Source organism: Cupressus sempervirens, chromosome 10 (genome assembly GCF_028749045.1).
Source record: "Cupressus sempervirens isolate cs-2001-9-10 chromosome 10, ASM2874904v1, whole genome shotgun sequence".
Lineage (NCBI taxonomy): Eukaryota > Viridiplantae > Streptophyta > Pinopsida > Cupressales > Cupressaceae > Cupressus > Cupressus sempervirens.
In genome coordinates this window covers 478117906-478136155 of record NC_143127.1, presented here as the reverse complement: position 1 = coordinate 478136155, position 18250 = coordinate 478117906, and the positions used below count along the sequence as shown (strand labels likewise).

At 34.8% G+C, this 18250-nt stretch overlaps 1 protein-coding gene across 1 annotated transcript in view; it reads right to left on the bottom strand.

Moving 5' to 3' along the window:
* Nucleotides 1-7342: 7342 nt before the first annotated feature.
* Nucleotides 7343-18250, bottom strand: part of LOC149534760 (P-loop containing nucleoside triphosphate hydrolases superfamily protein) — a 189752-nt gene continuing 178844 nt past the window's right edge. The window contains exons 11-15 of the mRNA XM_089803073.1: nt 8700-8846; nt 8444-8526; nt 8315-8352; nt 7932-8146; nt 7343-7753 (exon numbers count right to left, since the gene is read on the bottom strand). Of these exons, the coding sequence (XP_089659199.1) occupies nt 7655-7753; nt 7932-8146; nt 8315-8352; nt 8444-8526; nt 8700-8846 (582 nt within the window). The 3' untranslated portion in view covers nt 7343-7654. The remainder of the gene's footprint in view (nt 7754-7931; nt 8147-8314; nt 8353-8443; nt 8527-8699; nt 8847-18250) is intronic.

Genomic DNA, 18250 nt, shown 5'->3' with positions numbered 1-18250 from the left:
CCTCCTGAAGCTAAGCAAAACAATTGAATTATGTCAATAATGTTATCAAAGGTTTCCTCATTCAATTCAACAAAAATGGTTATATCATCAACAAACTGTTCAATCGAGAGATCTTCCCTATTTGGCAAGATGATACCTTTGACAAGGGTACTAATTTGAGTACTTTTTAGAATGTAAGATAAAGCATCAACAACATTCACAAATAGGGTTGGTGCTACAAGAAAGCCTTGTTTGGTAGATCTACCAAGGGGTATAGGATCTAAAAGTTCTCCATTGACCTCAATGATGGTTGAAGAATCCTCGAAAATAATTTTGACCCAATCACAAAAGTAGGGTGGGAAACCAAAGGCCTTCAACATTTCTAGAACAAATCTTCATTCGATTCTTTCATAGGCCTTTTCAAAGTCAAGCAAGATCGTTGCAACAAATTGACCATCCATCTTAGCCCGATGCATTGTCTTCCAGCTAGTCAAGAAATTGTCAAGGATGTATTTTCCCTTAGTGAAGCCAATTTGGGTTTTAGAGTTAATATCTTTGAGAATATCATATATTCTTCTTGCTAGAATTTTAGCAGTGGTTTTATAAGACAAATTTAACTGGGCTATAGGTCTCTAGTTCTGAACAAGAGAGACATCACCAACTTTTGGTAGCGGCTTAGTGACCCCCTCTATTAATATTTTCCCCCAAGATACCTAATTCTAAAGGTACTTAATTCTAAAGGATACTCATACAATTCAAGAATTCCTGGGCAATCCAATCCTATTGACTTTGTAAAATTATGTAGGAAATCCATCAAGACCTAGAGATTTCCCATTGGCCATTGAGGCAATGACACCTTCAGTTCCTTTAACATCAATATTTCTTTGGAGCAGATTAGCTTGATCTTGGTTTACTCTTTTAGGAATTAGTTGGACACATTGCTCCATAGAAGTAATGTTATTATTATTGAATTCAGAGGCAAGCAAATTTTGGTAGAACTAAACAAAGGTTTTAAGGATTTCCTTGGTGTCCTTAGTGAAGTCATTCTCTCTTTTAATCCCATTAATTTCTTCTTTGTTGTGTTATGCTCTTATAAGGTTAAAGAAGTATTTAGTCCCTCTTTCTCCCTCCTTTATCCATTTAGCCTTGGCTTTGATCTTTTCACTATGAATCTTGTGATTTTGAATTCTTCTAAGCTGAGATTTCTTATGAATGAGATTCTAGACCAAAATTTGATCATCTCTTTTATCTTGAAGGTGTTTTTCTATAGAATTGAGTTTTCTTTGGTGGAAATTCTCTTTCTGGTTCCTATCAATAGTTTCTTCGGTGCTTAACATTTGAAACATCTTCCACATATCCACTAATTGGTCTCATTTATGTCAGGGAGTTCCCTCAGAGGAGTAGAATTTAGAAAGAATAGTGACTGTTTTAATGGCCTCCAGGGAGTCTTCTCATGAAGAAGAGAGGTATTAAGTTTAAAGGAGTCTTGTTTCTAGATATCCTTTCGAGAGTGATCTGAGATACTAGTTGGTTGGACACAAACATGATTAATTCTGAGTTGGTAGACAAAGTCAAACTTTGAATTTCAAATATACTTTGTCCAGTCTATAGTAAATTCTCTTTTTATTAGATTGATTGTTGCACCAAGTAAACAAGATATTGATATACTCCTTCATCCTATTCAAGGGGTCATCGATGTTAAACTTCCTTTCAAAATTGTTCCAAAAGTATAACTCATTACCTTTCCAATCATGCTTGTTACCTCCAAATTTGTTTTGGTTGCTTTCAATCATATTAAAATCAGTAGTAAAGATCCAACAAGCATTGGGAAGATTTTCAGTAAACCAATCCAAAGATTGGTTTTGTCTCTGCAGTCATTGGGGGCATATATATTGTAAATACCAATAACAGTATTATTGTAATTGACAAGAATCCAAATAGCTCTTTCGCAAGGTGAGACACCATTGCTAATAATCTTCTTATCCCATTGAGGCCAAGTTAAACTGCCTCCCACCACCCTTTGCCTTTATCATGACCAAAAAATAATCAAGTGGCTTTATTCCAAACAAACTTAAGGGTATTGATAGCATGATAACCAGTGACCATATTGCTTATGAATCTTATTACACCAATTTATGACAATATATTTTTTGTCTAGCATTTCAAGCCCTCCTATGTTCCAAATGGGGATATTAAACACCATATCTAAGTTTGTTTTGGGGTAAAATTACTGCATAATCTATTAAAACAAGTAGGCAAATCAGAATTTTTAACTTTTTTATGTTTCTCAATGATTTTAGTGTTGTTGGTTTTTTCATAGGACTCTCTTTTTCTTACCAACCATTTCAATGAATGCATCATTCTTCTTATCGTGATTTAATTGGTCTGAGGGGATTATTAGGGTCTCAATGTTATTCTCTACAACATTAGAGGAGGTGTTACTATTGGTCCTCATCTTTTCAATAGATTGTTTATTCTTATCACTATTTTGAATAGCCTTAGCATTATGCTAGAGAGAGCCAACTTTTGAGCATTAAGGGTCAAGGCATTGTTAGCATTAACTTTTTCTCTTTCAACATGCATTTGTATTGGTTGACAAGCAAAAGGATTTGAGGTTTCTAAATTCTCTAAAGAGCTAGCAAGCCTTACCTCAAACTCATCTTCAAACTGTTTATTAGTAAGAGAAACAAATTTCTTCCAAATTATATCAGTATTCTCCTTGTTATATTCTTTATTAACATGTTGACTAGTACTCAACATGTTCAAGCTAGAGTTGCTAGCAAGGGGACATTCTTTTTGGAAATATCTCCTTTAGAGAGATTCGAGCCCAAACTAGGGTTAGGAGCAAAAAAATCTTTCTGGATGTTCTTTAAAGAGGTGTAATCTTTTCTCGTATGGCCTTAGACCTTACAATGGAAACATGCACCAAAATCCCCCAATTTAACCAACTCTCAATTATAAGAATTTATTTCAAATTCAATAGAAATTCTTTTAGGAAGAACAACATCTGGGTTTAAAGAAATCAAGATAGGGGCACTCAAACGGGGAAGAGTAACTTTTGGGTCTTCTACAAGAAGAATGAACCCTAGTGGCTTAAGCATTGAAGGAATAAAGCGCCAGAACTCAAGATTGACTCCTTTCAATTAAATCCAAAAAGGGGAGGTTCGAGATAGAAGATGGTCGGCCATTCTCTTTAGAGACCATGAGATGGCATTAAACAAAGTTTTCCAACATACCAATTCCCTTTTTAAAAAACTCTCTCTTGCATATCATGGTTTTTAAAGAAGATAACAAAGAAACCATTCTGAACCATATGGCTGAAACTTGTGATAATGCCCTTTTTTTAACCCTAAGTATTATTTATCCAATCATCCACAAACTTCCCAGCCGAAAGAAATTTAATATCCATACAAACAAAGAATACATCAATCTTCTTTAGCCTACTTTGTTCAAATTTAATGGCACTAATTGTGTCATCATTTAAAGAAAGGGTAAGGGTCATAGTCTTTGTCAAAACCTTACCTTCCCCACTACTTTCAAGGCTTGGGCTGACTATTTGATTTATGCCTCCAAGTCCTGGTCTATTTCCATTACTGTCAAGCTCTCTAGATATATCTCCTCCATGACCCACTGTCAAACTTGCCCTCAAACCTTGCCAATTCCGAGATGGGTGAAAATTGCTCTACAACCCCAACCTTGTAAGACAATTTGCCAGGATTTCCATCTTTGGGCTTATTCTTATTATCAGGAGCTCCCTTCTTATCTTTAGTGCCTCCCTCCAAGCCATCATTGTCTGGCGATGTAGCCATTCACATCACAAATTGTTTAGAGATTACATGTTCAAACCCTAGATGGCACTACCTTGAAATAATAATGACTCACACATGTGAATACAAGAGATGAAAAAGAAAACTACAAACGAAAACACAACCAAACAATGCCAAGGAATTAAAGGCTCAAGGTTATCAAATAACTCAATCATGAAAAAGACAAACAACCAAGAGTCTGCTAACAAAGCACTCAGGCTACAAGTAGAGTATGCAGAAGGACACGCAGATAGCACCAACGCCTTCAACTTATAAAGCACAAGCATTGAGAATCCTAATCCTCTTATTTTTCTAAATATTGTAATTTTATTTCTTTGAATATAATAGAAAGTGAGTATTACTATTCTTGCAATTGTTCAGATGTTGCAATTTATTAAATTCTTACATTTTAAAAAAATGTGTTTGGGTTGTAAGGCTACTACCTTTCATCAAGTGGTATTAGAGAAAAAATTCCAAGTGTGTACAATTGTCAAATGTGAGACATCTTGCACAAGGACTATTGTTGTAGGTCTAAGAAATAAGGAAAATGCCTCCACAAAGGAATCACGGTGGAACAATTGTTGGTGCAACGGGAGAGGGTTTTCAAACCCTACAAATACAAGTACTCCAAGAGGACTTATGTAGAGAAGTTCATATCAGGGCAAGAGATGAAAGTGAGGATGAATTTGAAGTGACATAGTTTGACGAAAATCAAGAAACAACTCAAGATTTTGATGAAGATTGATTGGATCAATGATATGGAACAATATTTTAAGTATTAAAAAGTATATCATCCTAAGATGGTTCAATTTAGAAAGGTCAAACTGAAAGCTTGTGCTTAAATTTGGTAGGAAGATGTTCAATTGATAAGAATAGAAGAGAGGAGGAGAAGATAACAAGACATAATTACATGGCGGAAAAATTGAAGATGTATTTCATTATTGTTGACTATGAGCTTGAATTTCTTTGAACAAATTGCAAAGGTTGAAGTAGACAAGAAGATCTACCAATGGGTATGGAGAATTGTTATATTAAGTCCTTATCAAAACAAGCATTCTAAAGCCAACAAGGAGAAGGTTACCTGATACATAAATGGCTTGCAACCAAATATTCAAAAAGATTTTTAAATGGTAAGAATATCTACCATTGAAGATGCGTATCAATTTGCTCTAAAGGTAAAAGAAAATTTGAACAATATGTATGAGAGCAAGAAAAATGGAAGAGGTCATAGTGGAAAGCCTAGTAGATGCTAGCACCAAAGATAAATAGTGATTGGAGGGTGTGTACACACTCTTAGACTATTAATAAAATTACTATCAAGTATAGATTATCCTTGCCAAAGATGGATGACATTATAAATTTCTTTTTGTGGAGCTTCGTACTTCACAAAGATAGATCTAAATTGTTGATATCACCAAATCCAAATTAGAGGAGATGAATGGAAACTAATCTTCATGACAAAGAAGGGCTTACAAGTGGTTAGTCATGTCCTTTAAGCTAACTAAAGCATCAAAAACATTCACACAACTTACAAATAAGGTATTGAAAGAATGTTTGAATAAGTTTCTTATTGTTTACCTCGATATTTTTATGTTCAACAAGATATTGGAAGAGCATATAATGCATGTTCATATGGAAAGAGAAGTTGATTAACTTGGGAAGTAAAGTTTTGTCAAGGAGTTCGTGTACTTGAATTTTTTTGCTCTAGTATATGGTTCTAAAACAAATTGGCTATGCAGCCGATAAAATGGCTGAATATTATAATTTATTAATTCTTAGAAATTTACAAAATAGTGAGTTTATAATTTTAAATTAATAATAAATAATAATTTAATAGCCAATTTGTCAGATGGGTAGACGCATCCGTTCTAAAATGAACCCATAGAAAGCGAAATCTACCCTCGAATGGTCCACTCCAAGGAGTACTACAGAGGTATGATCTTTTAATAGTTTGACTAGCTTCAACAAAAAGTTAAACAAAATTTTCAGTACCATATGTGGACCTCTAACTAAACCACCCAGGGGATAGAAAAATATTCAAGTAGACTCTAAAAACATTTTTAAAAATTGATTTATTTTTAAAAAACCAAGGTACAAAGCAACTAGTAGCAATGCAATTATTTTTGCCAAGTAACTATTTCTTGTTTTGAATCCTAAGAGAATGATATGTTGTAAGGTTTTGTGGAAAACAATAAAAAGTAATGTGTGCTTTTAAGAAAACATAAGCATCTCAATTTTCAATTTTGGAGTGGATATTTTAGTGCATTTTTTCAGTTTATATTTTAGTGATGAGATGACAAATAACTTTATGTAGTAATAGAAATGGTTTTAAGGCAATTTTTTAAATAGTGGAACTTATGGTGATGTAAGGGAGATATTGTGTCAAAAGTTTATGTGAAGTTCTCATAAGGCGATCCAACATCATAGGATGGAAGTCGAAGACTTTGTCATGAAAACCTTATTTGATATCACTAAGTTTGTTTATACTTTATTGTTGAATGGCTTTCAAAGCCCTAAGTATATCTTTTTGTGCTACTTTTGAAGGGCAAATGATAAAATGATCACTTTGGAGGTTGGTGGCACCATAGGATAGAGAATTTCCATCATCTCAAGTCTGCTTCTTGCTTTTAGATGATACTTTGTATAAAAAACAAATTGGGTAACATTTCTTTCCTTTAAATTTATTTTTGATGCTGGTAAATTTTGGAAAATACATGTATTGTGAAATTTGATTTTGGAGAGAAGTTCAAGATTTAGTGTTGAGTTAAAGATGGATTGTTGTCCTACAAACTTCAAAGTACATGATCAAGAATTATATCCTTCAGTGTCATCAGTTGATGATAAATCTCTACCAAAGCTCTTAGGAATTGTCGTCAAATAATTCAGGACATTGTGATTAAAGGGTTCAGGACTAAGAGCATAAGAACACAACACGAAGCTACACCTTTCCAAGGATCTAAAAATATCTTAATGGAGTCTTGTTTGGCTTAGGGTTTTCTTCTTCAGGAGAAGATTTTGTTAAAATATGTATTTATTTTATGTAATCAGCAAATTTAGGTCTCTTTGCTAGGATGAATTTGAGGTTTGGATGTTACTTTAGTAGGATGTCGGTGTAACTGTTGTAACTGTTGTAACTTATACATTGTAAATACAGTTATTTGTTTACCTGTTTCTCCTGTTAACTCTACTCGTGTTTAAATAGTGTGCTACACATCGATGGATATGATCGAACATTCGTGTTCTACTTTGGATTCTAATGTGCTCCCTCCCTTTCTCAAACTTACCATTCTACCCTGGAAACCAATATATTATAAACCTTCATCTAGAAAATAAAATCCAAACAAAATCTTTGCCCAGCTACTGTTTTAAGCAAAAACTGATGCATCCATCTAGTAAACTGAGGACTATGTCACTACATTAAAATGCTCAATTACAGGTAAAGAATGCAATTCTATATGAAACACAAATGAGAGAGAAATGTCACAACGAACTCAAAAATACAAAATAGCTTAAAGGTAAATAGTACTTAAAAGACACAAGTAACTTTGGAGCTTCCATTTCAAAATGAACTTCAATTTTGTATACATCTGCAGCACAAAAGATCTGGTAATATACAATCCTTATTCTGTATCTCCATTCACTAGATCAGGAAATCTCACAAAAATAGTCCACTAAATTCTGACCTATAAAATTGGCTCCTCTTGCAGACTAACAAAACTAGGGAACCTCAAAATAATTGCACAGATAGTAACTAATTTGCCTATAAAGGTAAAAACAAAAATGAACTGAAAAAGCCAGTTTTAATCATAGACATGGTTTTGTAGAATTTACTTAGTTGAACCACATTTACATCAAATGATTAACAATTTCTAATTATTCCGCTTGTGTTTCTTCTTCAATGTTTCTCCGTGATTCACTTTTTCTTGCTCCCTTTTCTTTGACCTCCCGTTCCATGATCCTTTCTTTGACTGATCAAAAGAATAAACGGTACCAAAATATTTAAACGATAATGATCTCTGAAGATATTCAAAGAAATTGGGGTAGGAAATAGCATAAGACAGAAGCATGTTTTGACTTTCAGAAACAGAAAATAAAAAGAGGAACTTGAAGATTTTACATTGAGCAATAGAATTGATGAGTACTCACGTCAATTAAGAATGTCTTCAAAGGATCTCCACTCCTGCTACCTCTTTTCTTAAGCCAACCAGAACTCCTATGTTTATTTTGTCCCATTGCTCCCCTGGCAAGTTTAACAGCTTTGCTAGCAGCTTGTGTGGTAGGATCTACAAGGTAATCGGGTATAGCACATAGGTGTGATGAAGGCTGCTTCTTGCTCAGTACTTTGTCATGTTTTAATAGATCTGCATCCCAGGAAAGATTTCCCAGAAAGAACATTCAAATAAAAAATCAGATTCTAAGAATAGAGAACTATGAATAGTTCAAGCAGGAAGAAGTCTCTGTAAATGACTTCCAAATTTGAAAAAGAAATCCAAAAACAGAGATACATGCAAAGGATAAAATTTCCTTACCCAAATCTTTGGGATTGTCCTCAAAATGAGACTTCAACCTGACCAGCCAGAAATATATGACAAATGAACAAGCTAATAAAAAGGATAACATCAGATTTGCACATTAATTAGCAAGACATGTAACTTTACCTCTCAGAATTTAATATTTCATTTCGAAGCTCATTAGCCCGTGCTTCTCTCACTGCTGCTTTGGTCACACTATGACCAACATCCTATAAAAATAGCTAAACATGAATATAACATGCAAGTCCACAACAACAAACAGCGCGCTACTATACCAACAACCTAAAGATGAAAAAGTTGCATTCAAAAGCATGCCTGTTATATTCATTTCTATTATTTAATAATGCAATTAAAATCTCCTCAAAACCTCACACCACTTTACCTGAGCTCTATACCGCAGAGATTCAACCGCATCTTTTGTCAGCAAGGGAAAAGGTGCTATGAATTGAACAGACTCTAAATCTTCATCCCTACCACCACTCAAAGCCATTTTTATTTCTTGAAATATATCTTCTTCTTCTCGAGATACCTGCAGCAACATTATAAATCTAAAGATTATTAAATTCAAGCATACAACCATCCAAGCAATTCGTCATTTGGAACAAACAAAAAGTAGCCAGTATGCTGCAGGACAAAGGTAGGATGTGAATCCGCTTCCACTATTCCTCTCCCTGTTTCAAATCCAGCTAGATTTTGCCAGACAGATCAAGGAGGCCCTTAGGCAGCTAGGAAGTGCAAAGAGGGACGTACAGCATGGAGAACAGGGGAAGTTTGCAATTGTCTTATAATTCTCTTTACATGGCTTTAATTTGAAATGGAATTTCCTGCCAAAAGGGCATATGTTTCATCATCATGTCTAACATGTTGTTCCAGGTTCCTAGCTCAGTGAAAGTGGCTGCCTATATATTACCATCACAGAAGATCAATCACAGGTGTTTATGAGAAGTATTTATTTCCAATCAAGCTTCTGACTGAGAAACTGGATCAAGCCTCTCCAATACAGCAAGCCAGCTCAGGTCCAATAATGACTAATGGATGATATAGATCTTTGTATAGCGGAACTCTCAAATGTTGGGTAAACTTATTTATATGCTAATCTTGTGCATATCTCAGCTCCTGAATATTGGGCAGCCATTTACAGAAAATACTTGGTGCCCTCTAAATCTGTCCCCTTGTAATAGACACCCAGGATGTGGATTTTACCAAATCTGATTTTTTTCCCTGAATTCTGTTTGTTTGTCTGTTTTAGAGTTTGTGTTTTATGACGTTTTTTGTGCTTCTTGAATAATAATATGCAATACTCAAAGTAACTTAACACTGTGATAACTAAGAACAAAATCCAAACTCCAAGAAATGTAACGATGAACTTTATTTAGCTGGAAATGAGAAAATACAACCATAAAAGGCTAGTAATCTGGAAGCAAATATCAGCAAATCAAAGCTTGAATTATTTAGTCTTGTCAACTTCACACTGCTGCCTCTTATTTAGTCTTGCCAGCTTCACACTGCTGCCTCAAATCTGCCAAAGGTGTACATGTGAATACTTGTCTTCTATAATTCTATTTGAGCTTCAATCAGTGTAATTGCCCTCCAGAAAATAAGGACATGGCTCGCCAAGAATTGGTATGCAAGAAGTTTATCATGCCTGGTTGCAGCTAATGGTAATTCTGATCTGATCTGAGATTGCCCCCCTATAAACGATGCAGATCTTAATTCTCCAATTTTGAAACTGTATACTACTGCTGAAACCCAACGTCCAGCCAATGGTCTTTCCTGAGGCTGTATGGCTAGCAGTTGGAAGTCGAGGAGATCAAGAATTTGCCTTGTCAACAACCGATATGTACTTTGATGAATAATATAAATTCCCTGCAATCCGATCTGAGAATTCTTCCACAAAATTCATTGCAACTACAAATCCCAAACTGATCTGAAATTAGTTTCCTGGTAATGGGGCTATGTCCATCTGTGGATTTCCTCCAGAAATTTTCATTCCTGGAAGATGAATAGCTGTTCAAAATCTGAGAGTCCAACCCTCCAATGTTGATGAAGAAAATATTGACCTGGATAGCTCTCAAATGCCTCCAAAATCTTCTTTTATTTCAAAATTGCTTTCCCTTTAGAAATTGTCCCAAATAGGGTTTGATTCATTTATTTTTAACAATTAACAATATGTATTTCAATTTAATTACCCTGCCTGGGAAGTCGATCATAGTTGCATGGGAACGGGGGTATGGGGGTATGGGCATGAGTACAGGTACGACAATTTTCCAAAACAGAGGACGGGGGTACTGGTACGTCAAGTTTTTCATTATAATTTTAGTATTTTATAGAAAACCTGAAAATATGAGTCCTGATATTTACAGTTTTCAAGAATAGTGATATGTTTGCAGATGTGTAAGTTTTCACTGTTTCAGTTTCAAATTTGCAATATGTTTGAAAGAACATATATGCTATGTATGAAAATAAAAAAATCAGAAAGCCTATATGCTTTGAAACTCAATGCATAACAGAGAAGGAAGACTTTAAATATGAACAAGAAGATGATAAATCATTTAGCAACCTATTGCAAATGATAAATATTAAACTTCTAACCTGAATAGTGATAAAGTTTAGCAGTTTATTGTTCAGTGTTAATCAGTTGACAATATTGTATTAAAGTTTCAAACTGATTACATATAAAATAATGCTTCGTAAACAGCAAACTGTTCCACAAACAAAAAATCCAACATGGAATTTTTTTTAATCTTTTCTCCGAAAAAATTAACAAGAGCTGATGTGGCGTTTCCCCTCCAAGGTACATACCCCAAGAAGTACCCAGTATGGGAAACATGTCCCAGTACCTGGTATGCATCCTAGGGGTCCAAGTATGCATACCTGTGCAATTATGAAATCAATCCATATGGGAGGCGTTACTAATCATTATGAAGTGGTCCATTTTGTTATGTCGCCATTTTTGGCGCATTTATGCAGTTGATTGAGTCAGTTCATCATAGCAACCCTTGTGAGCTGACAATTTGATTTGAGGATTTCAATTGTGGATTTACTATTTGTGGTAAGTCTAGTTGAGGCAGTTGCCATATTTGGCAGTGCAGACAGTGGCACTGGCAGTTGGTCATCACCTACAATGGATGGGCCTATTTATTGTGTAAGCTCCTATTTATTAATTAATTATTAAAGTTTATATTACTATAATGACACTTTATTATTCTTATATGTCATCAAGTGATGTTGTGTTGGTGTGGAGTTTCATTTGGGAAACACATGCCTTTAGGGGATTATAAATATGAGCTCATTGTGAAGGAAAAAGCATCCCAGTTATCTATTTTCTTTTTGTTGTCTAGTGAGGATTTCTGAAGTTGATAATTTCTATGTGCTTGCTGAGGTACAAGGGTTTCGTTTTGAGGAAGCATCTGATCTACAGTTGAGTCTTTTTGAGTGCCACTGAATTGTTTGATATAAGGAATCGATTTGAAGAGCTGGGAATTGGGTTGTAATTTCCCAGTCCTGCATTTCATCACTGGCAAGAAATACAGTGTTTAACCTGTGTTCCATGTGAAATAATTTGGGGTCTGTGTATATTGGTCCTGCATTGCTTAGGAGATTGAATTGCACATCCAAGAGGGCTGCGTACAACCTGAAGCATATAGCGTCAACATTGGTGGAGGCTGCCATTATTTCCTGTGACTGCATTTGCACTTTTAATGAGGCTCTGATAACCTTAAAAGCCCCACGTGGATGTTTTTTGGGAAGCACTATCACTAATTAAGACTACATTTGAAGACCAGCAGTTGTGCATATTATATGACTGTGTGAGTTTCGTTAAAGTAACGTGAGGCCCTGTGGGTAATTAGTGTAAAGTTTCTGCAATATTATGTTTCTAATCAGACATTTGATGTATCCTTGAATGCTTGACATAGTGCAAGGCAGGAGAATCCCCAAAGGAGATGTCTTAGCCCCTAGCAAATAACCACACATTGGAAACACAATAACAATGCAAGATCTGATATCAAATCACCACTCTTTATTCATAAAATAACTGTTACATGCAATGTGCCACGCTGTAAGGCGTTCCTGGTTACAGCCAAATACAATAGTAATTACAATAAGAGTTCTGCAAGATCCCTCAAGATCCAATCCAAACCCAAGTTAGTCCAGATCCACACTCTAGTAGAAACCTCCAAGATCTCAACTTGTGCTCACAAGCCACCACGCAACCTCCTTGTTTCTAAACCGTAGCCACTAGCTCTTCTCACAAACTCGCAACTCCACCACAATCCTGCTGTAAACTGCCTCACATTCGGCACTTTGTCCACAAACTTAGGAAAACTCGCTCCTCCTTCTACTAAGAAGAGATCACACCTTGAAGCTTTCACACCTTCCAGCTTTGACACCTTGAAGCTTGATTACAAAATGACCATAAGCCTTGCTTAAAGAGGCACTTACCATCCAAGACATTACAAATACAACCAATGTGGGATAAAAGGTAAATGCAACTACCTTTCAACAAATATTTAATTCCCACCCCAATAAAACTAACCGCCACCATGTGGACCAATTAGAAAATTACATTTCATTTGTGGATCAAAACAAATATTAAATGCATGGTTTAAGGAACTTTCCACAAGCTTCTAAGATGCCATCTACACACTTTGATAAATGGAATGACAACCATTTTCTTATTTTTTCCATTTACGCCACCTATGCACCTTGAAAATAAAAATTCCTCTTTTCCTCTTTTTTCTATTTTCTCTCTTCTTTTTTTTAACTATTATTTTTCTTTCTATTTTCGTCACTTTCTCTCTCCTCCATTTTTTTATTTTTATTTTTATTTTATTTTTTAAATTTTCCCATGCAAGATGCTCCTGCATCAATGCTTAAAATCGAACTTCTTAAATTCTGAAGTAGTTGTCAATCTTCAAACTGATCTGAAAGTATTTATTTCTGCAATAAATCGATTGGACAATACCTTAGTTACCGATTCGGGATACGAATCCGATTCGGGCACGTGAATCGAATCCGTGGATTCATGATTTTTTTTTTCCCGATTAGGATTCGTGGAGGATTCGTGAATATATATATATATATATATTACTGATCTTGCCCAAGCCCCAACTAGTAACAGATATATATTTATTTATTTATTTGTTTCTCTCATTTATTAGCATATATAATGCATAAAAAGGTCATTTTAGCACTAGAAAGCAAAAAAATATATTTAAAAAAGTCATATTAAATAACTTAGACTCACTTAAACCTGTCGATACTTGAGGATTCATGCTGGATCCTTGAGGATTCGTGCCTGGATTCATGCAGATCCGGGCAGGATCCTTGTTTTACACAGTGGATTCGTCAGGATTCGTGGGCCATGAATCCGGACGAATCCACTGTGTAAAACAAGGATCCTGCCCGAATCTGCACGAATCCAGGCACGAATCTGGATCCGGATCGAATCCGGTAACTAAGGACAATACTGATTGAAGAAGCAGACTTGAGAGTGTTTGTGTGTCCTTCAAACTGCAATACTATCCTTCCTAAGTATCCTAACTAAAGGACATGTCCCTTTCCTAAGTCGGCGCATATGACTTCTCCATAAATCGGCTATTTGCAAGTTTAATTACCATTAATCACTAACTAACACAGTGTGTTAGATTAGTGTTTAATCTCAAATAACCTTTTAGGAAGTCGCCGCCTCACAAGAGGAAAACATGGAATATATATATAATGCCATACGTATGATATTTAGGATAGATCAAGTGCGATCTACACATTCAAACCTGTAGATTATCAAGTTATATACATAACACTCCCTCTTAACTTGATAATCATACAGAGAAATATCATATCTAGCAACATCAATACAGATGAATAAGCAAAAATTAATACTCTATATCTATCTGCATCTTCTTAGTATGTGGTATCATAGAACACATGATACAATGTCATATTACTAAACCTATGATATGACAAATCACTGCTACTAGTGATAAGATACAGGATAAATCTAAAGAGTAATCTAATTTTTTCATTTATCCAAGTTGTGACTCATAGAAACTGATATTTCTATATCACAACATGATCCTGAGTTTAAGACCTACCAGAATACAGGATAAATTCAGAGAATACTAAAATTCTTCCTTTATCCAAATTGTGGCTCATAGACACAGCAATGTCTACATCACAATATGATCTTGAACTCATCTAGATCCTACAGTAGAACTCTACTGTTTAGCACATAATCTAAGAGATCGTCATCTCTCATAATGTCTTTTATACAAGTGTTCATTATCTCAGAGATCATCACTTCTTAAATAATGAATACAAATGGTGGAGCCCATAACAGTCAATAGCCTGACAAAAAAAAATTATTGTATTAAAAATTTAAAGAGTACAAATGGATTACAACTCAATCATACCAAGTCTCCTCCTAAAGTGTTCTATCTTCACTCTATATAGAGGTTTGGTGAGTATGCCTGTTGTCTGATCTGCAGTGCAAATGTATTCTAATTTTACAGAATTCCTGTCTACCATATCTCTTACATAGTGGTAAGCAATTTCAATATGCTTGGACCTGTCATGAAAAACTGGATTCACTGAAAGCTTGACGGAACTCTGATTATCACAATGAATAATCGTAGGATTCATGGCTTGCCAAAATAATCCCACAAGTAACTTCCTTAGCCAAACTACTTCTTGAGAGGCCATCGCTGCTGCAATGTATTTAGCTTCTATGGAGCTCTGAGCTACTGAAGACTACTTTCTGCATATCCAAAATATCATCGTTGATCCTAAACTGAAATAGCATCTTGAAGTACTTTTTCTATTTTTAACACTTCCACCCCAATCCGAGTCGATGAATCCATGCAAATCTAGATCAGCTTTCTCATATTTGAGTCCAAAATTAAGAGTTCCTTGGAAGTATCTCATAATGTGTTTAACTGCAACTAGGTGAATCTCCTTTGGTTCACACATAAACTAGCTTAAGGCATTAACAGCATAGCAAATATTCAGTCTTGTATTTACTAAGTACATAAGGGACCCAATCATTTGTTTGTAGAGAGTAGAATCTATGGAAGGTGCTTCTATTGCTGCTTCCTTAAGTTTGTGTAGATTAGTCTCCATTGGAGAAGACATAGGCTTGCAATTCCACATTCTAAATCTCTTCAGAATGTCTGATGTATACTTCCCTTTATTAAGTATGATACTGTTAGAATTTTGCCATACTTCCAGTCCTAGGAAGTAATGAAGGAGTCCCGAATCTTTCATCTCGAATTCTCTAATTAGATCTTTCTTGCACTGAAAAAATAAGATAATCATTACCTGTTATTAGTAAATCATCAACATACCATATCAGAATTACCATATCATCTTTATCTCTTTTATAATATAAATTTGAATCAGCTTCATTCTTGGAAAATCCTAAGCCAGTGAGATACTTATCAATTCTTTTATACCAAGCCTTGGGAGCCTATTTAAGCCCATAGAGAGCTTTCTTGAGCCTACAAACAAAAGTGTTAGGATTATGAGTTTCAAATCTTTCAGGTTGCTCTAGATATACTTCTTCTGTAATCTTTCCATTTAGGAATGTTGTTTTTACATCCATCTAATGCACTTTCCATCCCTTCGATGCTACAATTGCTAAGACTACTCTTACGGAGGTATATCTGGCAATAGGAGTAAAAGTTTCTTCATAATCAATCCCTTCTTTCTGAGAAAATCCTCTAACTACAAATCTAGCTTTATACTTCTCAATGCTACCGTCAGCAGCATGTTTTATTTTAAATATCTATTTGGAAGAGACAACAAATTTTCCTTTAGGTCATGGAACAATTTCTCAAACATCATTTTTCATAATAGATTGGTATTCTTCTGTCATAGCTTCTTTCCAAGTTGTATGTTTAATAGCATCAGAAGGATTGGTTGGTTTTGTTTTGGATAAATCACTCATGTTTGCTATATAACTAGAGAATCTTTTAGGTCTTTTGCTTTCTCTGACTGTTCCTGAAGGTGCAGCAAAGTCTTGAGCTGCCTTGACTATTTTAGTGGCCCAAAGTGGTATTTTCTTTGAATTTTGAGTTTCTTCAAGATTCAGGATTTGAATTTCATCTTCAATTTTTTCTAAGTTCTCCCTCTGGGACCCAGATTCACTGTTTCTTTCAAAACTAGATAAAGGAGAAGGTTCTTCAGAACTTAGGGCTCTTTTGAATGCAAGATCTTCAAAAATCACATCCCTACTAAGTCCAATACTTTTTTGTCCAAGTATGAAAATCCTATATGCCTTAGATGTTTCGTTATACCCTACAAAGATACCTTTCCTCCCAGAGGCTTCTAACTTGGTTCTTTTTTCTTTTGGAACATGGATATATATGGGCACCCAAAAATACTAAGATGACTTATATTGGGTTTAACCTTAGTAAATACTTCTTCAGGAGTTTTATCTCTAAGGTAAGATAAGGACTTTTGTTTTGAATATAGACAACAATACAAGAGGCTTCTACCCAAGGATAATATTCTAGATTTTGATAAAAAATCATAGCTCCAGTAGCTTCTATAATTGTTTTGTTCTTTCTTTCTACTACCCTGTTTTGTTCTGAATTATAAGGAATAGTGTACTCTCTCTTAATCCCTGAGTCTTTACAAAACCTTTTAAACAAGTCTGAGGTATATTCCCCTCCGTTATTAGTTCTACGGGTTTTAATTTTATGTCCTGGAAAGTTTTCAATTAATGTCTTGAATTCTTTAAATCTCTTTAAGATTTCTTCTGATTCTTTACATTTTAAGAAGTAAATCCATGCTTTCCTAGGGAAGTCATCTATGAACAAAATGTAATACCAAAATCCTCCAAAAGAAGGAACAGACATAGGTCCACATAAATCTAAATGAATTAATTCTAATACATTATTTGTTTTCCTAGTACTATCATGAAATGGAATTCTCGTGTTCTTACCCAGAGCACACCCTTTGCATATGCTTGAATGGTCTTTATTTAGTTTGGGTAACCCAGTAACCATCTTCTCCATTGTTGATAAGGTCTTGAAATTTAGATGCCCTAATCTTCTGTGCCAAATTTCATTTATGTCTACAGCTTCATGAATTAAGGCTTGAATAGGTCGACTAGATTTAGTATTCAATTCATACAAATATCCTTTTCTTTGACCAATCAACTTTGCTTTCTTGATTAAGGAGTTCTTTGCCCAAGTTATTACTTTGTCGTCGACGAATGCAACATTATGCCCATCATCTTCTAGTGCTATAATCGAGATTAAATTTCTTTTAATTCCTAGTACGTAGAGAACACCTTTGAGAAGAAGAGAACTCCCATATTTTAGCTTCAAGGTGTAATTTCCAATTCCTTCGACAGAATGTGACTTCACCATTAACTTTTTCTGAAAAAGAGTCTAGTGCTTCTTTGTACCCTGTTATGTGTCTAGAAGATCCACTATCAATTATCCATGCTTTACTTGAAATTTAATTTGATAGCGATGAGTACAATACACGATTCTCAGGATCATAGGTATCTTCTTCTCTAGTAACATTTGTATAGTTTGCTTCTTGTTTAGAATTCTCAGGACAATTAGATTTGTAGTGTCCAAACTTTTCACATTTGAAACACTTTATTTTGGATAAATCTTTCTTGGGTTTCCATTCTTCTGATTTCCCTTTTTCTTCTTGAAATTCTTCTTCTTGCCCTTATAGGAGTTTGTATTAAGAACATGAAGTTCTTCATCTTCTGTTTTCAGTTTCCCTCCTTTTTTTAGTTTTCTAGATTCTTCTCGAAAACAATCATTCTTAAGTCTGTTGAAGTTAGGAAGATTATCTCTGGCACTTATTCCTTGTGCAAAAGTCTCCCATGAATCTAGTAATCCATCTATAGCCACTAGTGTTAATTCTGTGTCACTAATAATGGTTCCTATACTTGACAATTCATCTCTAATG